This window comes from Puma concolor, chromosome E3 (assembly GCF_028749965.1).
Source record: "Puma concolor isolate L17-30 chromosome E3, mPumCon1.1.hap2, whole genome shotgun sequence".
NCBI classification, from domain to species: Eukaryota; Metazoa; Chordata; class Mammalia; order Carnivora; family Felidae; genus Puma; species Puma concolor.
In genome coordinates, this window is record NC_141682.1 from 20,351,713 (window position 1) to 20,377,403 (window position 25,691).

The 25,691-nt window shown below is 57.3% G+C and overlaps 1 protein-coding gene across 4 annotated transcripts in view; it reads left to right on the forward strand.

Moving 5' to 3' along the window:
- GSG1L (GSG1 like) overlaps positions 1–25,477 on the forward strand; it is a 206,496-nt gene extending 181,019 nt beyond the window's left edge. The window contains exons 6-7 of one of the 4 annotated variants that reach the window (XM_086692616.1): positions 2,659–2,900; positions 12,895–12,965. In XM_086692616.1, the coding sequence (XP_086548742.1) occupies positions 2,659–2,869 (211 nt within the window). In that variant the 3' untranslated portion in view covers positions 2,870–2,900; positions 12,895–12,965. Of the gene's footprint in view, positions 1–213; positions 866–2,658; positions 2,901–12,894; positions 12,966–24,918 lie in introns of those variants that run through there. The other 3 variants (XM_086692618.1, XM_086692617.1, XM_086692620.1) reach the window with 3 other exon arrangements.
- Positions 25,478–25,691: the final 214 nt, after the last annotated feature.

Here is a 25,691-nt window from a genome sequence, read left to right on the forward strand (position 1 = left end):
AAGCTCACCCCCTTGGGGCCCTTCGCACTTGCTACGCCCTTGCTTAGAAGACTCAGCTGGCTGGGTCACTCAGGCCTCGGCTTGAATGCCGCCTGCTCAGAGAGGCCTTCCTTAATCACTCGGTCTAAATTTGCCCCACACACTCTGTTCTAGTCGCTGTTGTTTTCAGAGCACCTACGCAATCTGACCTTATTCTGTTTGTCTGTTGGATAGTTTGCAGGCTGTGAGCTCCACGGCAGAAGGCCTTCGCTGTCATATTCCCCACTGTATTCCGAGCACCTACAACTAGGCCAGGCCCCCTAGTAGGTGTTTATTAAATTGGTTTTTTCTTGGGGTCATAAACTGAATTCTTCTCTTGGGAGACCTCAGGCCTGGCTGTGCCTCACGCTCATTCAGCTCAAGCTTTATGATCATCAGGCGGATTTAACTTCCCAGCACCCCCACGCCAAAGTCCCAGGTCAGGGGTCCAGTCCCGGGGCGGCTCAGCTGGGGCCAGGACGGGGGTCAGACTAACCAGGCATACAGGGCCGCCTGGCCCCCGGGCGTGGACAGAGCACACTCATTAGGAAGGTGGCAGTGACTGGCGTCTCACGGGACCCCCAGTAGGAGCTCAGGAAGCGTTTATAGCAGCCATACAGCCCGATGTCTGAAACCGCCCCATTAACACTGCACCAGCTGCCGCCTCGGCCGTGGAAGAGCCCGGGGCACCCACGGCCAGCCCTGTTTTGCTGAGACGGAAGACAGTACCCCATCAGCAAGAAGTTGCCGTTTGCCAGTGCCCTGGTTGGAACGGTCCCTAACAGCTCAGGCCCCAGCAATGTGGGGGCAGATGAATGGGACCCAGCATATGTGCAGAATATCACTTTACGCGTTCATAACTTGAACATTATGCAGAGGTTCATCAAATTTTATTTCCCTTCCTCTCTGAGGAGAGCATTTCAGCTTAGCTGGGCTGTTCTAATTTTTGTTTTTTTTTTTTTTTGGTGCCTTCCCCACTCAGAGCTCAGAGCACATGGATAGATCTCTGCACAGGTGGCTGCAAGTTGCCCAGCAGCAGCAGGGCTGACCTTCTGCAGTGGCCAGTGTCCTCAGAACTGCAGCCAGGGACAGGAGGGGGGAGGTCCCGGGGGCCCACCGTGCCTTTGCTTCCTCCTCCTTGGGGCTGGGGGGTGCTGTGGAAGGAGCAAGGGGTGGAAGGAAGACTCGATCTGCGTGCAGGCATGTTCCAGTCCTGTGGCTTTGCTGCTGTGTGACTTCGGGTAAGGCACTGAGCCTGTCTGGGCCAGTGTCCTCCGACCCCAAGTGGGAGAGCCCTGAGCCTTCAGCAGCCTGGGAAGTCACACTATGATACCCCAGGTGATGTGCTGGGTATGTTTTGTGTTTAGGCATCCATTTCGTCTGCTACTCATGTGAAACGTAAAGCTTGGTAATGATGAGTTTAGGATGATCGGCCTAGGAGACGGCATTTCAGATACTGGGAATCTAATAACCGTATGAATAACCACAGCAGACGTATGGTGCATGGCCTGTGCCAAACACTCTTCTGTCTGCTCTAGATTGTGGCCTCAGTGAATTCCACAGCCCCTGTGTGAGGTGGTAGGTACTATTGTGTCCCCATTTTATAGATGCAGAATCAAGGCACAGAGAGGTAAAGTGACTTGTCTAAGGTCACACAGCTGGTAAGTGCTAGAGCTGGGATTTGAAGCAGGCCACGGTCAGTCTCGTGAGGTGTGGCCTCTCAGGACTGGTCAGAAGCCTCTGCCTGACACTGAGGTGGGAGCTGGGTTTGCAGGGGTGAATGAGGGGAGTCTGCTGAGGGTCACAGGGTGAGAGTGGGGCTGGTGCCCTGGGAGAGGGTGCAGGGTCTCCCAGCCATCCCTGCCATTCCTGTCTGGGGGAGAGGCATTTGTGGATCCCCCTTCCTCCAGGCCTCTCCTGCTGTACCCCGGACTGAGGACAATTTTAGAGGTTTTGAAATGCAGTGGGATGTGGAAGAAAGGTGTGTGTGTGTGTGTGTGTGTGTGTGTGCGCGCGCGCGCACACGTGTGCACATGTGCACACACATGCGGAGCAGAGCAGAGACTGGGGAGCCTCCCCCTGAGTCTGAACAGCCTCTCCTGCTCAGAGAAATGTCTGGAATTAAGCTCTCCCAGTCACCCTGCCTCCCATCCCCGAGGAGGGCGTCTTAATGGGGCCTCCTGAGGGGAGGGTCGGAAGCTGTTGAACGAAAGGTAAATATTTGCAGGCCCGGCTTTCTTGAATGCTTAATGTTGAGATCTGCTTTAACGACGCGTGGAGGAGAGCCAGACCTGTTGGATTGGACTCCAGGAGGAATTCAGCTGCACTGAACAGACATCCCGCCTCCCTGGGGAAAGCCGCGGGGGTGGGAGAGAGAAAGTTCCGGGGCTTCCGGAGGGAGGACAGCTCCTGCTCCTCTGCTGGGGCCCTTCACCTTGCTCTGTGGCATGGCCCTCTCTGAACGTGTTGATTCCCTTACTGCCTCGTCCCCTGCCTCCTTCCCGTGTGCATGCTGCTGCCAGAGAAAGCCGGGAATGGTCTCTCTGGTTTCCACTGGGTCCTGGCGCCTGGAACCTCAGGGGGCCCAATAAGGTATCTGACCGACCCTCCCTAATAATTACGTTGCCGATCACAATGCAGGATTGTACTTCCTGTTGCGGGCGCTGTTCCTGGGCCTGGCCTGCACGTCCTCGTGGAACCCGGGCTGCACTCATTAAGAAATCCACCAGGGTGGAAATTGACGCCGCAGTTTACTGGCTGTGGGTCCGTCCCCAGCTGTGGGTCACCTCGCCTCCTGGAGCCTCAGTTTTCCTGGCTGGAAGATGGGCTGACGCCTTCTTCGCGCTTTTGAAGATTACGTGAGATGATGCAGCGGAGCATCTGTAACTAAACCAGGGCCCCCCTTTCCCCAGCCACACCCCTGCCAGAAACCTCCCTATACAGGGCAAGTAAGACACGCTCCCTGCCCGAGAAAGGGGCACAGCACGTGCTGCTGTGCTCTTGGCGGCCGCTGGAGAACTCAGCAGAAAGACGTGCTTTGTTTGGCCCCCCGGGGTGGTTTCCACATTTTTCGATTTTGGCTGAGTTGTAAAAATCAGGAGAGTTCACGTTAAAACATCCAGGCGTTTGCTTCTCACGAGAAAGCGGAGGGTCTGGCCTCGCTGGGCCCCTGTTCTTGCGTGGTGTCTGTGGGCTGGAGGGAGGAGCAGGTGCCCCCGGGGAGTCCTCCGGGCTCTCCATCACCCGCCTTGCCCCTGCCTCGGCGTCTAGTGAGCACCCCAAGCATGGGGTCTCTTGGAGGTGACGGCAGGCCGAGGGCCTGGGCCCATCCCTGGGAGCTAGAAGATAGAAGGGCTTTCAGAGATGAGACCCTTGAGCCAAGTTTTGAAAGGCACGTGCAGCGCTCAGCGGCCAGAGGGCGGTGGGTGAGAGAAGGCGTTCTCAGGCTCAGGCAGCAGCATGAGCAAAAGCTGGCGATGGGGTGGGGGTGGGGGGGGCACACAAACGTATTTAGGAAAAGCTGAGCAGTTTGGTTGACTTAGGAGTGGGAGTTAGACCTGGATCCCCGATCTCTCTCCTCCTCCCACAGTGCCGGGGCGACGGTGTGGGCTGGGAGCCCTCCCCAGGCCTGCTTCCTGGGGCCCAGCCCTCGCTGGTCCCTGGAGGCAGACACGGAGCAGCTAGATGCCAAGCGGGGGGTGGGGGGGGTGGGGGGGGTGGGGGGAGACGGGCCCGGGCATGAACGACTCCCACACCGTCGAGGGGCTGAGCCCCATTTTGCCCATCCCCCTGCCCGGTGCAGAGGGGGCTCTCTGCTTTCTGCTCTCCCGTCTGTTGTCGGGAAGCTCTCGGAAAGGTCTGTGTCCACTTCGTCATCTCTCTCTCACCGCACAGCCCCCTGCAGTCTGCCCTTTGCCCCCCCACCCCCACCCCAAACAGCTCCCAGGGGCCCTGACGCTCAGCACGCACCCTCCTCCCTCGGCCCCACCCACTCCCCTCCCCGCCCCCCCCGCCCCCGTTCTGTTAAATGGCAATGCTCCCAGGGCTCCTTCTAGGCCCTCTTCTGTCCTCAGTTGACGTGAGCCTCAGTGGCCGCACATGTGCCAGGACTCCCACACTCTTAGTCAACCCCAGACCGCCTCACTCCACATCCATCTGCCTCTTTGTTGCTGCTACTTCGGATTCTCAAAAGCACCTAAAATCAGCAGGGCCAGGACCGACTCACGATGGTCTCCTCCAAACCCGGTCTTTTTGCCGCATCTCTCTGCCTCCTGGTCCGGCGTATTGGAGCCAGACCCCTGCGGGCCCTGCGTGGTCTTCCTGCATCTGGCCTCACCCCTGCCGTCAGCCCACCCCCTCCCCTTCTCTGCACTCCTAGTCTCCGGGCGCCTCTGCCCCCAGCTTTCTGCCTAAAACACCTCTCCATTTCCCGATAGCCTCTGCGGCCACTGCCTAGCTTCACTGAGGACCCTGGTCCCCTTCCCCTGTGTGCAGCACCCCCTGGGCCCTCGCAGTCCCCCAGCCGCATGGTTCCCCTGCCTGCAGGTAGCTGCCGGACTGCCGTCCTCTCTGCCCGGAGTGCCCCCCACTCTGCTCTGCCGAGGTCCAGCCTTCAGGTGGTGCCTCCAGCCTTGACCCTGAGCTGCACAAACCCCCATCTGTCCTGTAACAGCCCCGTGAACCGTCCCCCGCTGCACTCAGTTCTAAGCCCGCAGGTACTCAGCAAGGTCCACGGGGCAGGGACGCCTGTCCGCTCACCTGTTTTACCCCCCACCAGTCTGATGGGTAGAGCGTGCGGTTTCCCACTGTTTCCCTGGCTGAGCTGAACAGCACCCCGCCTCAGGTGTGCCCACCGCCCTGTAGGCCGACGGAGGGGCTTAGAGGGCACCACAGGGCCCCCGGAGCCCCCAAGAGGCCGTTGAAGGTGAGGTGGGGGTTCCACTTTGTGCTAGTGATTATTCGTTTTTTTTTTTCCTAAGTCGCAATTTCTCACCCATGTGGTTCTGAAAATAATCTCAAGGCGCTCTTCTCTAGAGGTCTCACTTAAAACCCTAGTATCGGAGAGACTGGAGAGAAAAAAAAAATTGCCAACTGCACGTAACCATCAGGGAAGGCATTGGCTACGTGGATATTTATCTTTTCCGTTATTTTCCAAGTGTTTCTTTCGCATCATGATGATACCACTCACGAGATGGGAAGAGCAAAAAAAAGGCATCATTTGGAAAAGCTCATTTATTTCCCCCTATTTTGGAATGGCACTTTTGATAAGACGTTGTGGAATCTTAATTTCCTATTTGTGGTCATCGGTTTGCCGACGTTTCTTGTAATTCCAGCCTTTTATTCCAGTGCACATGGATCATTTCAGAATCACGGTGTCCTTTGTCCTCTGCGACTGTCCCCCGATATTTAGCCTCTGAGACCCATTCAGGCACGACATCCTCTCACCCGGCTGTTTCCGCGGCCAGCAGTGCGCCTTGCGCTTCCTCACTCTTTGTCGGGGTCCTTTGAAATCACCGTGTGTTCTGGAGAGGAGCGTGACGCCCAGAAATGGGAGGTGGCCCCGTGGACACTGCAGGACCCCCGCCTGGCTCCACGATTAGGCCGCCGGCCGCCGGTGCGTGAAAAGAAAGCTAAGCGCACAGATGGGCCCTTGAAGTGGAAAGCGATCGAAGGGGAGCGGGGAGCACATCTGGAAGGAAGGGCCGCTCCCTGAACTGCCACGTGTTCTGCTAAATAACAGCCAGCTGGAGGGGACATGAGAAGCGGGAGGGAGCTGGCTAGGCTCCCCCCTCAGCCCCCGGCGCCCTCCTGCCCCACCGGCACTGCTCCTAGCTCTTCGGTGATGCCCATGTGTAGCCAGGACTATGGGGGGGACCCTGGAGGCCTGGTCCGCTGGGCCGCAGCCTAGGATGCAGAGGGCAACCGGGACGAAGCTTAGCGGAGCCCCACACGCTCCCAAAGCCAAGGGTCCGGCGACTGGCTCCTCAGATGTGATCCCAGGCCAACGGCGTCAGCCTCGCCTGGGAACCTGCTAGAATGCGGCATCTCAGGCCCCGCCCCAGACCTGCCGAACCCTCATGTGCGTTTTAACCAGCCGCTCCGGTGACTGGTGGGCACTACTAAGTCCAGGAAACACGGGGGCCGGAGCACAGAGCAGAGGCGGCCCGCGCGTGACTCAGGAGGCGGACGTGGCCAGCGGGTAAAGGAAGGCCCCGCACCCCAGCAGCACTCAGAGTGCGGCCCCCGAACCAGTGCCCATTTGCAGACATCCACAGTGACGTGAGGACAGGAGTTGAGGTCCAAGTTTGGAGGCTCTCGCAGAAAGTGGAGGTTGCCGGGGGCCTGGGTGGCTTAGTCGGTTGAACGTCCGACTCTTGATTCTGGCTCAGGTCACGATCCCAGCGTCGTGGAATCAAGCCCCGAGTCCAGCTCCACGCTGACGGCACAGAGCCTGCTTGGGATTTTCTCTCCGTCTCCCTCTGCCCCTGCCCCCTGCTCGAGCATGCACAAGCTCTCTCAACAACAGGCAGGAAGGCAGGAAGGCAGGAAGGAAGGAAGGGGCTGCTGGGACACCCGAGCTTGCTCTTCGTATGTGGTTTTCCCATTTCATTTTCTAGTAACTCATTTTTATTGTATTTTATTTCAAAAAATTGGTCCAAGGTCGATTGAAGATTGAGGGGGAAACGTACGTACCAGTTCATACCTGGAAGTGGCTGGTGGCTCAGAAAACAGAAGCCAACCCTGGGCACGGCGAGAGAGGGGCCGGCTTTGAGGATGGCACAACAAGGTCACAGGGGAGGGAGGATATTCTGGAAGGGCTGTGCTGGAGAGGCCCTGGGGCTCCTGTCACAGCAGAGGGAAGGCCTGGCAGAGCCCCTGGCTGTGGCGACTTGACCTGCTGTGGCCACGTTTGGCCCTGGAATTAGGCGGGCAGGTACTGGGGGCCTCCTGAGGAGGCGGGACATCGGCCTCACTTGCCTGTAGGACCTCGCAACGCAGGTGGGGCAGGTACCACCCGGTGGGGCAGGGCGGGGTGGGGCGGGGCGGGGCGGGGGGGGGGTGCGGCTGAGAATCCCTGCAGGACACGGAGAAACACTCAAGATACGAGGACCGATAAACCTGAGTTCACGCGCAGTCCTGCCACTAGCCAGCCGCGGGGCTGGAGCCGATGTGCTCCGTGGTCAGTGACGTCACACCGATCCCTTCAGATCAGCCACGCCGGAGTAGTCACCAATGCCGCAAAGCAGGGCTCTTGCCCTCTGTCGGAGAGCCAGGGTTAGCCTGCGGCAGCACACCGCTAAACCCGGGGCAAGTCCCTAGCCTATCCTGCCTTTAGTGTTCACGTCTGTAAAATGGGCATGATGCTAATGGCGGTGGTGGTGGTGACTTTGGTAGGGATGCAGGTTTGCGTGGGTGCGCACAGACCCCAAATAGTGGGGATTGAGACAATTTACAAGTTTCTTCCTGTCGCGCTTGAAAGTCGGAGCAGGTACCGCGGTTCCTGTCACCCTTCCCCGGGGCTCATTCACTGGGCACCAGCCACAGCATCGACTCACTGTGAGTTTCTGCTCTGACTCTCCTTGTCCCCACTTCGGGAAGACTCTGTCTCTTCTGGGGCGGAAGGCTCCTCTCCTCCTCTTCTCCCTCCTTCCCTCCCGCTCCCCCTCCTCCTCCTCTTCCTCCCCTTTCTAGTCCCCCTCCTCCCGCTCCCCCTCCTCCTCCTCCCCCTCTTCCTCCTCCTCCTCTTCCTCCCCTTTCTAGTCCCCCTCCTCCCGCTCCGCCTCCTCCTCCTCCCCCTCTTCCTCCTCCTCCTCTTTCTCCCCTGTCTAGTCCCCCTCCTCCCGCTCCCCCTCCTCCTCCTCCCCCTCTTCCTCCTCCTCCTCTTTCTCCCCTTTCTAGTCCCCCTCCTCCTCCTCCCCTTCTTCCTCCTCCTCCTCCTCCTCCTCCTGTGGGTGCCCTCTACTCTGAATCCAGAGATACCTGATGCCTTGAAGCCTTTTCCCTGCTTTTTCCAAAACACCCCTTTCCTGTGGCAGCACGTGGCTCAGGTCTGACTGATGGCATGGAAGGAGGGAAGGGGTGTGTGGCTCCTTTTGAAGGGCGGGGATTGGTGAGCATGTTAAAATACCATCCTTCCACGTCAGGGGCTATGAGGTGAAGTCACAGAGGGACAGGCCATAAAGGCCCCGGGGGATGAGGGCGCTGGCGACCATCGTAATAACGGTATCGGGAAGAACTCTACACAGCGCTTTACATGGAATCCTTTGGCTAATCCCGAAGCCGCCTCGAGAGGTAACCTTCTTCTGCCCATTGACCAGAGGAGGAAATCAAGACTCACAGGCGATCGGGACATGTCCAGACTCAAGTAGCTCACAGAAGAGACGCCCAGCACCCGCAGAGGGAAGCGCATGGTTGGGGGGGGGGGGGTTCGCTGCCCCTCCCCCCACCCGCCGCCCGCCCTTCTGAGCACTGCTTCGGTCCCAGCACCTCCCATTTCCCCATCAAGGCCCTTACTGGGATTTGTGGGTAATTTCTCACACCACCGTTTAAAAAAGAAAAAAAGCCTGTCTTCAGAAAGCACATCATATTTCCTCCAGGACATCACAGGTCAGGTCAAATGTAATTGTCACCTGGTGCCGTTAGCCATTGTTTCTGTCCTTTCCGCACGGTGGAAAGTTCTCTCCTTTCCACTCAGCACCTTGGATGCTCCCCACGTGGGCTGATCTCAGCCTCGGGCCGTCTGCGCGCCTCCTCTCTCCCTTCCTTCCCGGCTAACCAAACGCTCGGCTAGACCCTGAGGCCTCCGAGTGGGGAATGAGCGAGACGGCATCCTCTTCTCTCGGACTCCAAAGCGTACCGGGGAAGAACGATTAAGCAGGTTTGCGAGCAGGGGTGGTGAACCTGTCTGGCGTCCTCACTGCGTCGGTGCCAGGCTCCGGGCTCCGCACTCGCCAGCGGGGCGGTGTGCTTGTCTTTACTGTCATGCTTACCCCTGTGTGCCCGTTGCCACGTAGAAACCGCTAGACCACGGGATCCAGGTGAGCCGCACAAGGCCACGCTGCCTGCTAATAGGGCTGCCGTCGGCCGCGATCCCTCCTCGCCGCAGGGCGCAGGGCTCAGTCGTGCCCCAAGCATCCCCTCGTCCTCACGTGTTTCCTGCTGGGAAGCACTGGGGGGCTATGGGAGGGCCATCAGCCCGTGCCGTGACTGCTGCCACGCCGTAGCCCCTCACGAGGGCCCGCAGATCTGTTACTTGCATGGACGACTCGGGTAGAGAGGGCTGTGTGGGAGCAAGGAAACCAGCTCTTTCCAGAATGGCCACACGGCACAGCAGAGAGACAGGCAGACCTGTGTGAGTCCAGCTCCCTGTCTGAGAAGTGAGCGGGTCCCGTGGCCTCCAGCATGCGGCTCCAGTGGCAGGTGCGGGCGGGCCCCCTCGACGCAGCCTCTGCTGGTCCCAACAGGTGGTTCTCAGCCCTGGCTGTGCGTTAGTGTCGCCTGGTGATTGAAACCTCCCAGGGTGACTTCGGTGGGCCTCCAAGTGGAGAACCCTTGTTAAGACCAGGGGTTAACACACTGTCTCCCGAAAACCAAATCTCGCCCACCACTTGCTGTAAATAACCTACTAAACAACACGCTCATTGGTTTACACATGGTCTGCGGCTGCTTTCAAACTACAGGGGCAGTTGAGTAGTCGGGACAGAGACCGTATGGCCAGAAAGGCCTCACGTATTAACTATTTACTACCCAGAGCTTTACAGAAGAAGTTTGCCAACACCTGGTCTAGGCAGTTGTCCGCCCTGCCAACCTTCTGAATGAACATTATCTAGCCTAGAACTTAGCATTTTAAGTCAGGATTAACGTGAGCTTAAGGGCAGAGGCCCCTCTGAGTGGTACCTGTGGCCCCCAAGCCCAGCACAAGGCCTGGCCCCAGCAAATGCTCACTAATTGGCAGGTGTTCTTTGATATGTTAACTATTGCACTTTGAGCTTCTTGGCCTGGAGGTTTGGGTGACCAGGGAGAGGAGGGACCATACCGGGTGGGGCCGGTTCTCTCCTTAGACACCAGCTCCTTGGCGCACTGACCCCTCTCCCCAGGGCTGAGGGTCCCGGCAGAGCCCAAGGAGAGGTGCACAGCATGAGGCCTGGTGAAGAATGATCTCAGAAGATAAGAAGCCGTGAGAACTAGGAGCCTGGGGTAGATGAACAATCGGTTCAAGGTTAAGGCTGTGAAACGCAGGAGGATGTTCAAGGCCCATTACATGACGGGGCAGGCATCTGTTGACCCAGAGTCACTGGACATGGCCAGAAAGATGGCCCTCTGGGACAGGGATGGGCTCAGCTACACGGTCCAGCCTCCATCCAGCGTTTGAGTTTCACAAATGGTGATAGTCCCTCCTTGATTACCTCTGGGGATGGGGGCTTAGCATCTTGCAGGTTAGAAGCGTGAGAAACTGGACAAACCCCTAAATATCTGTCAGTAGGGGACTGAATGTTAACTGTTCTTTCACATACAATATGAGGAAACAGACGAGTGAGGTTTACGTGTACTGACGTGGAAAGATGTTGGAGATTTTTGTGGGTAAGAAAACAGGTTACAAAAGCATGTTTAATTTGAGACTATATGTTAAAAAAGAAAAGTTGAGTTCTGAAAAGATATACACTAAACTCCTAATAGTGGTGATCCCATTACACGGAGGTGTCATTACAGGGGGACTTTTGCTCTATTGTGTGGGAGTTATAGTTGTTGGAATAAGCCTGTGCTATCAGGAAAATAACAAAGATGCTTCTACTAGGGATGAAAAAAAAGAAGAAAAGAAAGAAAAGAAAAGAAAAGAGAAAAGAGAAGAGAAGAGAAAAGAAAAGAAAATAAAAGAAAAGAAAAGAAAAGAAAAGAAAAAAGAAAAGAAAAGAAAAGAAGGACATTTTTTCTTGTATGGAACCTTCTCATAGCATTGACGAGGCTATCTGCCGATGATATCTGCCTTCCTGTAGCGTTAACACTTAGGGCTTTGTTCTGCTGTCTGGAACCATCCAGGCCCTACAAAATATTTGTTAAAAAAACAAAACACAACAACAACAACGACAAAAACTGTGTTCACAGTTTGCTCCCTGGCGAGCATAGGCCTAGCCCCTCAGTACAGTGGGCAATCTTGGGTGCCGTTATACGACACTTGTCATTTTCTTTTCTTTCTTTTTTTAATGTTTATTTATTTTTGAGAGAGAGAGAGAGACAGAGAGGGAGCGGGGGAGGGGCAGAGAGAGAGGGAGACACAGAATCCGAAGCGGGCTCCAGGCTCCGAGCCGTCAGCACAGGGCCCGATGCGGGGCTCGAAGTCAGGGCGCGAGATCACGACCTGAGCCAATGTCAGATGCTTAACACACACTTAACTGCGTCAGCAGGCGCCGCAACACCTGTCATTTTCTGACTCGTGTGCGAGCTGCCTTCCTACCCGATCAGAAGCTCTCTGAGGGCAGAGACTGTGAAGTGACGTAGGCACTTCTGTGGTGCACCCAGCATCTGGTGTAGATTACACAGAGCAGGTCCTTTGGAAGTTCTTGTTGAGTGAATGAATGAATGAATGGATGAGCAGTCCGAGGGAACCACAATGATCAGTGCATGAGTGTTCCTGTCCCTTCTACTAGGCGTCTGGCATGGCTTGCTGGTCATTCATCACCTTCCCATGTCTCCTTCTGTAGCCCCACGCGTCTGGACACACTGGGCAACTAGACGTAAGACGCGCTAGGAGGAATCCGAAAACAGGGGCGGAGCATTTGCCTGGGAGAGGACGGAGACGTCCCTGCATGAGAGAAACGAGGGTGTCAGTGCAAAGAGGAGGCGAGTGGAGGAGTGCAGAGCAAGTGAAAGGCAAAAAGGAATTGAGGAAAGATATCGAAACGTACAGCCACGGGCGACACGATGATGATTGGAATTGTGTCTACCTCTGGGGACCAGACTGTGCTCCTGGAAGGGTGATGCTCCTCTGGACTGGACCAGGCGGAGCTCTGCAATTTATCTGGGTTACAAAGAGCCGAGCGCAATGTGGGAACACGGCCCTGCCCAGTCTCGGGCCCAAGCAGTGCTGGGCCAGGGGTGAGGGTTTCCCTGTGCAGCTGCCCCCACCAGACCCTCGTCAGCCTCTGCTCCGTGCTTCGCATCTCTGCCACACCAATGCCAGCCCCCTCTGGAGCTGCAGTGATCCTGAGATGCCAGGGGAGAAGGCAGCCACACACGTTGGTGGGAAGGAGCCACCTTCCAAGCCTTCTGTGCCAGAAATCAGAGGGCCGGGGCTTTGTTTATGCGTAGACATGCCTCGAGGAAGTGCTTTGATTTAGTGAAGAAAAGAGACCCAGCTGATAGGAGTCCATTGGCCCCAAGTCACAAAATAGACGGAAGCAAAAATAAGGCTACAGATTTAATCCCTATATTCTCATTATCTAGGGTTAGTTCCTGTTAGCCTTTTGGTATAGATTCTGCCAAATAATCTTTTGTGCGTCCCGGTGTATAATTTTTAAATCAAACTGTGTGCAGTCTTTTGTCGTGTCCCGTTTGCACATAACGGAACGTCTTTTTGTGAGAACACGTGGGTTGGTGTCCCTGCTCCGCCTCTGACTTATTAGCTGGTGGCGCTTGACTGGTCTCATTAGCATCCAGTGCCTCCGTTTCCCCGTCGACAAAGTGGAGATAATGACGCCCATCTAAGGGGGTTGCGGGAAGGCTCCCACGGGGCGGGGGGGGGGGGGGGGGTGGGTGGCACAGAGTTACTTTGCACAGTTGTTCTCGAGGGGAAAGGACTGTACCTTTGTTCAGGTCCTGGGTCTCTGCCAACTCAGCTCGCTCTTTCTTACGCAGGCTTTTGGGTCCTTTTCTTTCCAGGTTCGAGAAGGGGGATGGGCTCGAGGAGGAGGACCTTCACTTAGATTGTCGCCACGAGAGACACCCTGCCCGTAAGTGGCCTCGTCTGCGGTAGCCCGCGCTACAGATTCGTGGGCCATCCGCGGAGAGGGGGACCCCGGAGATGAGCCAGGCCCGCCTCTCCCCGCACCCCCTGCTCGCTCCCGCAGACACACACCGCAGATGGGGAAACCGAGGCCCGGCACCTTGGGCCGTAGCAAGTCTTCTGCACGCGGCGGCCGTGGCCCTCTCGCCATGGGGGTGGGCTGCTGGGAAAGCGAGAGGGACGCTGGGTGCCTAAGGGCAGGCAGGCGAACCACAGCTCAGGTGCAAGTTGGGTTGTCCGGAAGGGAGGACAGCTCCGGGCTCGACGGGAGGTGACAGTGGGCAAGATTTGGGCCGTGGAGGCATGTGGCAGCCAGAGTGCACTGTCTTCGTCTACCTGGCTGTGGGGGATGCCCTCGGCAGAATCCAGGGCACCCATTAGGAAAACAAATGTCTGGACCAGAAAGCGAAGGGAGGCGAAAGGAGAGAGGGCCTTGTTCCAGACGGAAGAAGAGGGAGCCAACGTGAGATTAAAGTGAAGATGGCAGCATCTCAGTTAAGCCCGCCGGATGCCCACCTCACCCCCCTACCAAGGGCCTTTCATGCCTGACCTCATATGCTTGCTGACCCCGAGCATGTTGCAGTTGAGGAAATTAAGGCTCAGAGAGGTGGGGTAGCTTGCTCAAGGTCACACAGCTTGGCCACCTGTGGCAGAGCAGTTCAAGCAGACGCTGTCCGTGCCTGCTGTCTCAGGGCTTGTGGGAAGCGAAGTTTCAGTGCCCTGCGGCTGCCGGTATCTGCGTCTCTGTGCCAGGGGGCTTCCCCTACCTGCGATCACAGAAGGAGGGCAGTGCCAGGGGGCTTCTGCGATCACAGAAGGAGGGAAGTGCCTGGGGAGCTCCCTGCGTGGGCTCGCTCCAGGCCTGTGTTTGGCCTGGTCCCCTGCAGGGTGAACAGATCCGGGTAGTGGGTTTCGCAGCCCTCCCGGGGCTGGCCGCCTTCCTTCTGTGCACCCTGCACCTCCTTAACATCACGCACGCCCCCATCCCTACCGCAAGGTCTGCTGGGGGAGGCTCACACTAAGACAGTGGAGGCTTACACCCAGGTCTGTCTGACCTCAGATCCCGGGAACTGAAGGAGAAATGGCTCAGCTTGGAGGGAGGGGCCCGGGAGGAGAAGAGGAGAGGTCTGGTCCTCACTCTGGGGGCTCCCGAAGGACGCGCTGGCCCGGTGAGGTGGCCAGAATGCCAGTGATCCGCCTGAGGAATGGGGCGGTGTGGGGGGGGGTGCTGCAGTGGACCCTGGGCTCACACACTGAGATTGCAGGCCAGGTGTCTGTGCTGGAGTGGAGGGCTTCCTGGAGGAAGGGGTCAGGAACCAGGGCATGGAGGGCGCTGGGGAGGGCCCACCTCAGGGATAACAGGGGGGTGCAGAAATCCCTCCGAGGGGCTCAGAAGTCACGTAGTACGGATGAAGGCTGAGAACCCTGGCCGTGTGCAAGTGCCATCGGCTCCTGCTTGATCCTGGGCCTCCCCATGCTTCCTATAGAATGGGTAGGAAACTCTGGGTGGAAAGAAGCCACGGGGCCTGTCTTGGGGGCAGGAAAGGCCAATCCCTGAAGCCCAAGGACGAAGAAAGAGTGGAGGAGACCCAGTCTGGCTCTAAGAGCAAGCCCCGGAATTAAGAATGAGGACACCCAGGGTGGGGGGAACTGCAGAAGCCCTCCCCCCCCAGCCCAGCCCCCACGGCCCTCACCCCTGCCCTGGCACCCATGTCATCTCCCAAGCAGCGTTTCCTCCCCAAGACAAGCATCACATGCAATCACCAGGTCCACAGCCAGCAGAGAATCCATCATTTGTTCCCTCAAAGACACAGCCATGAGCGACAGCAGACGGAGGCCCCCACCTTGTGGGGCTCACTGTCTAGGGGGAGAGAGAAAGTAAGAAATGACTCAGGAACCAACACGACAATCTCAGGTACAGACCAGGCTTCAGAAGGAGCGGGGGAGCCTGATGAATGAGAAGGGGCCGGCCAGGGGAAGACCCTTCCGGCAGAAGCTCGCAAATGCAGAGTCCCCGACGGAGGAGGAGCCAGGACTAGAGGCCGGTGTGGCCGCAGCAGGGAAAGCAGCGATGCTGGCGACCGACCTTCGGCAATAAAGATACAAGTGGGTGGGTTCAGGAACTTTCTGCTGGCAGAACTGTCCGAATGGCTTCCTTTGGGTTCTCCCCGAAGCAGAGCCAGAGATCAGGATTCAGCAGCGAGCCCCTGTCTGGGTGAGCCCAGAAAACACAAGAAGGAGCGGGGAAGGCAGCCTAAGCAGGGAGAGGCGGGCGTCAGGGAAGGACACAGTGTGGAGGGGACCACCCTGAGCCCCGCCGGGGGACACGGGCAGCCAGTGCAGGACGCACGTGTCCGAGTTATGACTGCAGATTCAACAGCGGATCCCCTCGGGCGTTGAGGGCTGCTGGGGGTGGGGCACGGTGCCTACGTTCCGCTGGGGCGGGTGGGCGAGCCCTGGCGCACTTGGAGGTCAGCAGCCTGTTCCCCGGCGGGGGCACCCATAGCATCGGCTTGTCTGATTGGAGGTGAGGGGCGGGGCAGTCAGGTGCAGAAGTTTGCCCCAGCCATCGAGGGTCTGGCGTCCCCGACCGACGGGTGTGGAGAGGACAGGTTGGGGCGGCCGTGGTGTGTGGTTTGTGTGGGGTTGAGGGGTCTTGCAGGGTGGGAAGGGAGGTAGTTGAAGCCGATGAGATCCTCTAGGGAGCACACCTGGGGTGGGGAGGGACGGCGAAGCAGCCAGATCCTAATGCCTTGGGGGTCACAGAGGAGCCATGGAAGGTGGTGGGGAAGGGGCTTGGGAGGGTTGTCTGCGGCCCCCCGGAGGTTCGGCGGATCCCCACTCCTCGGATCCCATAGCACTTCTCCCAGGGAGTGCCTTTTATCAGGTAGCCCAGCCGGGGTAGCGGGGGAGGATGGCTGTCCATCCCAGGGGCCACAGGAGGCACTGGGGGCTCCAAGTAAAGCCAGGAAGGGAAAGATCCCATCTGCTGTCAGAGGGGGACTTGGCTTCAGGCACTTTAATTACCCTCAGGTGGCTGCTGCTGTGGTCCCATGAAAGTCATTTGTTCCTCCACGTGTTCAACACATCTCTAGGAAAGATGCTTCTCTGGGCTGGGCCCATGCCGGGTTCTGGAACGTGGGGGGTGAATAAGGTGTGTTCCTGGACTGGGGAGCGCCCAAGCATGGCCGTGTGGTGTGGCCAGAACTGAAGCGGGCTCAGCGCGGGCGCGGTGTCAGCAGAGGGGCGGCGCCTCCTCTGGCTTGGGCTGGGGGCGGGCTGAGGGACAGGGAGGGGGCACTTGGCCAGCAGCGATCCAACTTGGTAGAGTCCTACAGCTCCACCGCTTCCTGGGCTAGGTTACAAAAATAGCCGACAAGAGGAGCTCGGTGCCACCAGGTCTGCTGACACTATGTCACCCCGGTGTATGTTCTGAGAACTTGACATTTATCCACTAATTCGATCCTAAACACCGTCCCGTTTTACAGGCAGGGAGATTGAGGCCCAGCAAGTGGCAGAGCTGGGATCTGCACCCAGCCTGTCTGGCTCCAGGTGAGCCGCCCCACGTCGGTGGGTGGCTCCTGGGCTGGGCACAGCCATCCACAGACGCCGGGCGGGGTGCGGGGACCCAGGGCCAAGCCACACGAGGACTTGGTCCTGACAGACCTCACGGGCGACAAAGGCAGCCTGATCGGGCCGTCTGGGGAGACAACGCCATCTCCAGAATATGCAGCCTCTTAGCTGCGAGTGGGGTTTGGGCCAAGAAAATATTTTGGAAATGCCTGGTCGAGTTTTGCAATATTTCTGCACCGAACAGCTGCTCCGGCTTTGTGGTGGGCTGACGCGGGCAGGAGGAACGGGGGAGGAAGGACGTCAGCGAGCCCACATTATTAAAGGCTTACTGTTTGCAGGTCTCTGCTCAGCACTTCGCAGCCCTGGGAAGGAGGGGTGATGGCTCTCCCTGTGGGCGTGGAAAAAGTGAGGAGCTGAAAGGCACCCTGACTTGCTGGGATCTCTGGTCCCCTGGGGGATACAGCCCAGCCCGGGGGGCCATCTTCCCCCTTCCTCCGGGTACAGTGCTATCCCTGCTCCGGCCCCCAAACTCCCACCCTCACCTTTTCTCACTCCCCCCTCCCTCGTTCTGCCCCAGCCCCCCTGGCCTCTCTCTTTCTAGAACATGCAGAACATCCCCCTCACAGGGCCTTTGCACTTGCCACTCTCCACCTGGCATGCTCTCCCTCTGAATCATCGCATGTCTCACTTTGTCTCACCTTGACTGCTCGGCCAGAAGACCACTTCCTTGGAGAAGCTTCCCCTGACCGCACCAGCTTCCTTGGTGGCCCTTGTAGCACCCTGTCTTCTGTTCTTCATAGCGCCTGTCCCTCTCTGAACTTACCTTTTATGTTTACGGGCTTGATTTTTGTTTGGTTGTCTCTCCCAACCAGGGTCCAGGGAACAGTGCCCCGTCTTGTTTTGCTCGCGTCTGCATTCTGAGAGTCTAGAACAGTGCGTTACATACAGCAGGTGCTCGATTGTTGGCTCCAGGTTTCTCCCACCACCTCCTGCCCAAGTGGCCGCTTTTCCCTAAGCCACTCCATGAACCTTTGGTGATCTTAACTGCTCCGGGAGTCGCTATTTTTCTCTCGGGCTACTGTGATATGGATTCTGCCACAGTTTCTTTTTCCCGAGGAAGGCATTTGCTTTTGAAACTTGCCTTTGGGGCTTTGCAGTGCCACCAGCTAGCTCGGGAGCACATCGGATGTGACATTTGATGGAGGCGATGCTGCCATATGGTCCAGGTGCCTGCATCTTTCCTTCAGGGGCAACTGGGGTTTGCAGCTGATTGCAGCTGTCAGGTTCAATGCCCGAGACAAGCTTTTGATTTTGCCAGGTGTGTCTGTAAGGCCAGGCTAGGCTGGGCAAGAGGCTGTCACTTGCCGGGTGCAGAGGTGGCTTCTGGGAATTCCGTCTCGATGGGTCTCTGCCGCTGCCGCCCTCAAAATAGCAGAGGGAATTTGGGCGAAGACTTGCCTGGGTCCTGAGCTGCTTGGCATTTTTATTAGATCAAAATCAAATCCAATATCGTACTGCTCAAGTCTGCTTCCTTTATTAAAATGGAAACAGACAGTATTTCTGAAATAAATACGAACGCCAAGTCGCTGGGCACCAGACAGGTGTGCAGCCTGGAGACATCTGAGTCCCCGGCACTGGGGGCTCAGAGATCCAGGCCAGCGCTGACACCAGAATCACCCGGGTGGCTCCTTAAAATGCAGATTGCCGGACCCCGTCTCTGAGTTTCTGGCTCAAGAGGGCTGGGCGGGGCCTGGGAGTCTGCATTCCCAAGGGGTCCCAAGTGATACTGTTTCTTGCTGCTCTGTGGACCAGATTCGGAGCAGTCCTCGGCCGGGAGCCAACACCTGTCCCCCTGAAGCTGCGGCCGGGAGCGAGTTTGCATCTTGTCACTTGGTCGGGCTCTTCAGTGGCTTCTGGATGGAAACTGCTGCTTCTAGGGCCAATTCCTCCCCAATCCGTCCTCCTAAGACACAGTTTTGATCCTGTCTCCCCCCACCCCCATCCCTTCCTAGCTCCAAAACCTCCCGTGCTGGCTCCCATGGCGGGTGTCAGGCACCATGCCAACCCCTCCTGCACATTCCCAAAGAGGCCTTCTCGCCCCCCATCCCATCCCCGCTTTGTTTCTCCGCCATCCATCCCTCTCGGAATCCTTCTTTGCTAAGTGTCTCCCCACTAGAATGGAGAGACCAGGAGGACGGGGCCTCCTCACCGCATCTGTGTGCCTAGCCCACTGTCGGCCATCAGCACACTTCTGGTGAATGATTTAGCTTAGTCCATGACCGTTTCTGCCCAGGGCAGTGTTCCTCCAGGGGCGCCTGGTCCTAAGAAACGCCGGGGGCTCTTGTCAAAATACAGAAATCCCTGGAGATTCCACTTTCTTGGTTTGGGGCAGGGCCGAGGAATCCACATCAGGGAAGTCTGATGATAAGGTGCAAACCCCAGGGGCAGATGAACCCTGTCCCCCTGAGGGGGCATTGCTGGGCCTTTTACCCCCCGGCACCCAGCGACTCTGGCAACCACAGCCCTCCACGCCTCACCCCGCCAGCCGCGTTCACCCCGCTTTCCAGCCACACAGACCTTCTTGCTCGCCACCAACATTGCTAGGCTTTTCACACCTCCTGAAAACCTCATTTACCTGCCAAGAACCTATTTCACACTCTGTTCCTTCTGCCTGAAAAGACCTGTTCCCTTCCTCTGCTTGGCGAAAAACAAACCCTACCAGTGGAATCGCGTGTTTCACGTTGCTTTCCAAGTCTAGTTCAAAGGTCTGGGGATGGCAGCCAGGGCCCTCTTCACCCCCTGCCAGAGGTGGTCATGTTCACCTCTGCATTTTTCCTGCCCTGAGGCTCATGTCTATAAGGTGGGGTTTTATGGTGGTTACAAGCTCGGCCTTTGGAGGCTGCCTGGGTTGAAATCCAGCAGTGAGACTTCGGGCAAATGACTTAGCCTGTCTGGGCCTCACTTTCCTCATCTGTAAAATGGGCATAGTAATGGCACGTCACTCATATTTCAGGGGATTAAATGAGCCCGTGTACATGAGGCACAGTGAATGGGTCCTGCCACACTGGGAGAGCTGGGGACACGTGTGCCCTCATCATTTCCTCCGGTGCGTGTCTGTCTCCCTCACTAGCACTGGCAGATGTCTCACCCAGGTATGCAGATCCAGCACCCAGCATGGAGGCTGACACACAGTAGGTGCCCAACAAATGTTTGATAAGAGAATGAAGAAATCAGTGGTCCTGGGAGAGGTGGAAGGTTAAGTGGACTCAACCTGATCCCAAGTGTGGAAAACAGATGAGGAGCATGTTATGGCCCAAGAAACATGGGGTCCCCAGAAGATGGACTCCAGGGGTAGGGTGGCTCAGTTGGCTAAGCATCCAACTCTTGATTGCAGCTCAGGTCATGATCTCACTGTTCGTGGGTTTGAGCCCTGCATCAGGCTCTGCACGGAGAGCACAGAGCCTGCTTGGGATTGTCTCTATCCCTCTCTCTCCCTGCTCCTCTCCTGCTTGTGCACATGCTCTCTCTCTCTCTCTCTCTCAAAATAAATAAATACCCAAAGAAAAAAAATACCTTTATATGTAAAAAAAGAAGATGGACTCCAGCGAGGATAAGGATGAGGCCCCCATTTGGGCTCCTAAGGCAAGCTGCCCCCAAGGTAGACAAAATCCAGCCTCCCCTCCACATGGATCTCTCACACACCTGCTCTTCTCCCCAGATCTGCATTATCAATCCCGTCCCTGGAATTGGGCTAGGTGCTGGGGACACAGTAGTAAGAACAGCAGAGCTAGTCTGTGTCCTCATGTCACATAGAGCCTCGTAGGGGAAACTGGGAGGAATCAAGTAAATGGATATTACCAAATATGCCAGAGTCTCTGAAGTGCCCTCAGGATACAGATTTATGGAGCAGGGTTGGCTTGGAGAGGCAGTCATAGTGCCCTCGCCAAGGTGGTGACATTTTAGGAACGGCAAAGGGATGATAGCGTCACTAGCTGAAGGGCCCCCAAAGCCAGACACCTCAGTGCCAACCTTGATTCATTTCTTCATCACTCCCCTAATCCCATCTCTTTCTAGAGGAAAGAGTTCGAGGTTAGGCTGTGGGTGGGGCCATGAGTCTTGAAGAGAGGCTTTCAGCACCTTGGAGAGCGCATGTGGGGGGATTGATGGGACGGGGCGGGGGTGTTGGCGATCGTCTGTTTCTTCTGGGCTGGGCTGCTGTGGGGTCAGAAACGCCAATCCCAGCCACGTGCCCACCGTCATCAATTCCTCTACCAGCTTCAGAGCACCTTGGACAAGTTACATCCCCTATAAGTGCCCCCCTTTCCCTTTTGACACCTGTGTGGTGGCATCGGCATTCTTGGCTTTAAAGGGCCCTTCCAACTCAATGAATCCGTTCCAGAACAGAGGATGTGACTGCACACAATTCAGCAGAGCTAAGAGCTGATCCCCTGGGATCTAGGTGCCTTGAGGGAGTTCGTGACAATGATTTTCCACTGAACGATGGAGAAGTTAGGACCGAAGAGACAGGACATTAAATATGTTCATGTTCATCTGGGCCAAATACTCTGCTAAGCCTGGGAGCTTCCAAGGGAATTTAAAACACAGTACCTGCTATCAACCCTCTGAGTGGCACCTTGGACAGATCTCTTCCCCCCTCCCCCTGCCCCCCACCACCCCCTGGAGCCTTGGCTCCCCCATCTGTGAAGAGAGGTGGTTGAATCCAGATCCTCTCTAGTGCTGGTATTTTGCTATTTCCACATCTGTCTGAAGTCAGATAATGAAGGACTTCTAGCAAGGGGGCCCGCTGGGCCTGCTGACCCCTTTGTAACCCACATCCGTTTCGGGCTCAGAGAGAAGGCACTTGTCAAAAGTCACACAGCTTGGGAAAAAAAAAAAAAAAAAAGCTGACACAGCTTGAAAGCAGTGGAGCCTGGATTTGAACAAAAAAAAAAAAAATCTTTATTTTGAGAGAGAGAAAGCATACGCATGGGGGGCGGGGGACAGAGAGATGGGGAGAGAGAAAATCTTAAGCAGGCTCCACGCTCAGTGTGCGCCTGATGTGGAGCTGAATCTCACAGCCGTGAGATCGTGACCCGAGCTGAAATCAAGGGTCAGATGCTCAACCGACTGAACCACCCAGGCGCCCCATTGATTTGAACCTTTGACTGCCAGACTGCAAGTATAGTCTTTCCCCTTCAGCCTGGGTCCAAAAAAGGAGAGACTGACCAAAGAGCCTCTCATAACGTACAGCATCTCCGAATAGGAGCGGCAGGCAGAGCTCTTTCTCCAAGCTTAAGAATCGCTCCATCCTCGTCCCGCATGGTTTCTTCGTTTGTTATAAAAAGTCAGCTCAGGACTAGCTCTGTGCCTGGCCAGGTGCTGGCGGCCAAAGGCTCCAGGATGACAGCAGCCCCGGTCCCCGCCTGCACTGAGTCCCCAGGTTAGCCGGGGAGACCCTCATTAACACGAAGTGACAAGCCCAGGGAGAAGAGATCTGCACCGTGTTGTGGGAACACAGAGGAGGGAGCGAGGCCTGTGCCTATAAGGTCATGGAATTCTTCCGGGCGGGTGGGGGGGGAGTCTTTGAAAGACAAATGGGGCACTCAATAGCCAGAGAACAGCAGGGAAGGGCACCGGGCCAAGGGACCAGAATGTGTAAAGCCACGGAACAGAGCCTGGAACGAAAATGCAGGCGGGGAAATAGTCAGAGGTCAGAAATGGCCTCCTGTGCGTGGGGACCGAGTCCAGCCTGAGAGATGCCGCTTGGCCCACAGATGGTTTTAAAAGCGTCCATGGTCATTATTTAAAGCCAGGAGATTTTATTACGAAATTCTGATTTTCATTGTCTCTAAACTTTTTGGAAAATCTGAGGGCCCATCTTCCATGGCAACAGTTGGCCAGAGCTGAAGAATGGCCCCTTCTGGCTGCTTCACCCACTGATGTCATCTGATTGGGCCTCGTTGACATTTTGACGTGGGATTCTGCAATCTACAGCATAAGGTGCTCTTTTGCCTGCACTGGCTGATGACTAGCCAAAAAGTAAAGAGACTGAGAGAAGGGAAGAGAAGGTCATGGTGGCCTGGAGTGGCAGTGGGGGGACCTCCTCAGGCATGGGGAGGACAGAATCCCTGCTCTCCACTGTAAATGACTCTGGGCCCCAGGAGGAAAGGAGGGGCCCAGTCCTCAGTGATTTGGCCTCTGGATCCAGGAGACAAGGAGCCTGATTTTAACTCAAGGAAGGGCAGGGATCATGGCCTTCCTTTTTCCTTCAGAACGCATGATCACGTCTCTGTTCCAACAAATTCTCCGGGGTTCTGCCTGTTGGCAACGGTAAGAGCAGCCACGATCACTTTTAAATATTCATTTAGAAAAACAATCAAATCTTTCTGCACATCAAATATTTGCCTCTAGATTTTTTTAAAAAAATCCAAACACCTATAATCTTGGCAGCATTTGCTTCCAAAGAATGCAACTATTTCGGTGACTGGGGCCAAAACAAATGTTTTTCCTGAGGCCAAACGGTTCCAGAATGTTTGCCAAATATTTCGTACCCTTTTTAAAATACGGTAAAATTAGCAAAGCACTAGCATTAAAAAATATTGAAAACAAAAAGTCAGGGGCGCCTGGGTGGCTCAGTCGGTTAAGCATCCGACTTCGGCTCAGGTCACAATCTCACGGTTTGTGCGTTCGAGCCCCGCATCGGGCTCTGTGCTGACAGCTCGGAGCCTGGAGCCCGTTTCAGATTCTGTGTCTCCCTCTCTCTCTGCCCCTCCCCCGTTCATGCTCTGTCTCTCTCTGTCTCAAAAATAAACGTTAAAAAAATTTTTTTTTTTAATTAAAAAAGGAAAAACCAAAAAGTCAAAGCAAAAACACAGAACAAAACCCACAACCGTCCCCCACCCCCTAATGGGCACAACCGTCCTCACCTTTGCTTGTTCCCTTCCGGCCTTTGTCATGAGGAAGACTGTCCCAATAGAGCTGCTTGGGGGGTGCAGGAGGAGTAATGAGCTGCCTGTCTTAAGAGGTGTGCAAGCAGGGGGCTTGGCCTCAGCAGGAATTCCCACCTCCAGGGGGCTTGCTACAAAGGGCCCGTCTGACCCCGAAGGATGACAGGAATGTCTGAGCATCCACGAGCGCTCCGAGGGGAACAGAACACGGAGCAAACATCTTTAATGTGGAAGTTTGATTGAGTCCGGCTCTACCATAGCTGTGAATCGTGAGACCGCTGCTTGTGCCCGCTGAGCCTCAGTTCCCTCATCTGTAAAATGGGGTTGCTACCTCACAGGCTTGTGAGGCTGGAATCAAGTAGGGTATAGACCGTGAACGCCGGGTCGCTGTTGGTTTTCTCTCCGGTCTTCCGGCCCGTCTCTCCTCCCTCTGTTTTCCCTCTCTGGCTCCTCCGGCTCTGATCCGTCACGGAGCATCTGCCACGGGTCAAGCCATCGTTCTCCTTAGCTCAGGGCCTAACGGGGGCAGAGCTGGGGACTGCCGCTTGGGGTGTGTGCTCCGAGATGAGCGAAACACCCAGGGGCGGCAAAGAGATGGCAGGGCCCTCCTGTGGGAGGGGAGAGGGGAGCCGGGCCTGGGGGGTTGGACACACAGTAGGTATAGGGACGTTTGAGCAGGTGGGTCTGGTGTGTTAGAAGGCGGTGAGCGTGTGAGAACCCAGAGAAACCCGGGTTGGGGCGAGAGCAGCCGGCCTTCCGCTGGCCCGGGGCCCCTGGGAGCAGCGGGCGGTGGAAGGGGCGTGGTGGGGTCTCTGCCAGCTGCCTTGGCCCAGGAAGCTGCTCACAGTTACTTTGGGTGCCCCCGGGCCCTCCCCCTCCCTCGGTGCAGGAGTCACGGACACTGTTCTCCTTCTCGCCCTCCCACGCAGTGTAGCTCAGGGATGCTTGACGGGGCGGTGGGCACACGGGTACGTGCAGAGGTGGTTGCGGGACGGCGGGGCGGGGCGGGGGGGGGGGGGACAGGGCAGGCGGATGGAACATTGGCGGATGGGTGCACGGCGGAGAGTTAGCGGACGCGGCGGCAGGTTGGGAAGTGGACAAGCGAGCAGGGGGGGCGGAGGGTGCGGGTGTTGCGGGCTGCAGGTGGATGGGGATGAGGGCAGCGGGGCCGCCGGGCGCGTCGAGGGGGCGGGGGGAGGAGGACGCTGTGATGGGCGGTGCGGGCGTGCTGACAGGTGGCAGGGCCACGAGCGGGTGGGTGTGGGACGGCGGGTGGGCTGCGGGTGGGGAGAGTGTGAGAGGAGGGTGCCGGCGGCGGGCAGCGGGCGTGTGGGTGGCGGGGGGGCGGCCGACGGCACTGACCGCCCCGTCTCTTGGCAGGACACCACCCACACATGGGAGATTCCTGGCCACGGAGCTCCGCTCACGAGATGCCGGAGCTGAACCGTCAGTGCTGGGTCCTGGGGCACTGGGTGTGACCGAGACCCAGCCTGGCCCCCGGACCTCAGGCGGTCGTCGGAACCGGCCCCCTGCCAGAAGGCCACCGGTCTGGCGCCCCTGGAGACCCGGCCCGTGTGCTGTGAACTGATCCAGCCTGTGTGGGAGACGCAGGCCTGCCCTTCCCACCGCTGTCTGGGGCTCAGGGCCCTGGCAATGGAGCCGGGGTGGCCCGAGGGAATGCGCAGGGCTGCGCACGGCGACTCTGGGACAGCAGCTCCTGACCCTTGCTGCCGTCACATGCGGCGCCCTGTTTGGTGCAGCTGGGACGCCAGGAGAGGCAAGGTCATCGGCCACTGAGGGCCGGCCAGGAAGTTCAGGAGGGGCCCTGCGGTGGCGAGGCAGGGAGTGGGTGGGGCCTCCCGGCGCTGGCTCCGCAGGGGGGGAGGGGGTCACACAGCAGGCACATGGCAGGGCCACAATAAATGCTTGTTGAACCTGTCGTCTTGCTGTGTGTGGAGGCCAGTTGCTCTCTGGGCTGTGGCTGCCCCCCGTGGCCCCACCCTGTCGGGTCCTCCAGGAACCTGAAGGTGAGACGGCCTGAGTGTGCTGGGGTCAGGGCCAGACACTGAGGTTCGGGAAGGAAGGGGAGCAGAGTGTAGCTGGGTCTAGGGGGTTGGGTCGGGGTGGAGCCAGCTGGCAGGCCGCCCTGGATT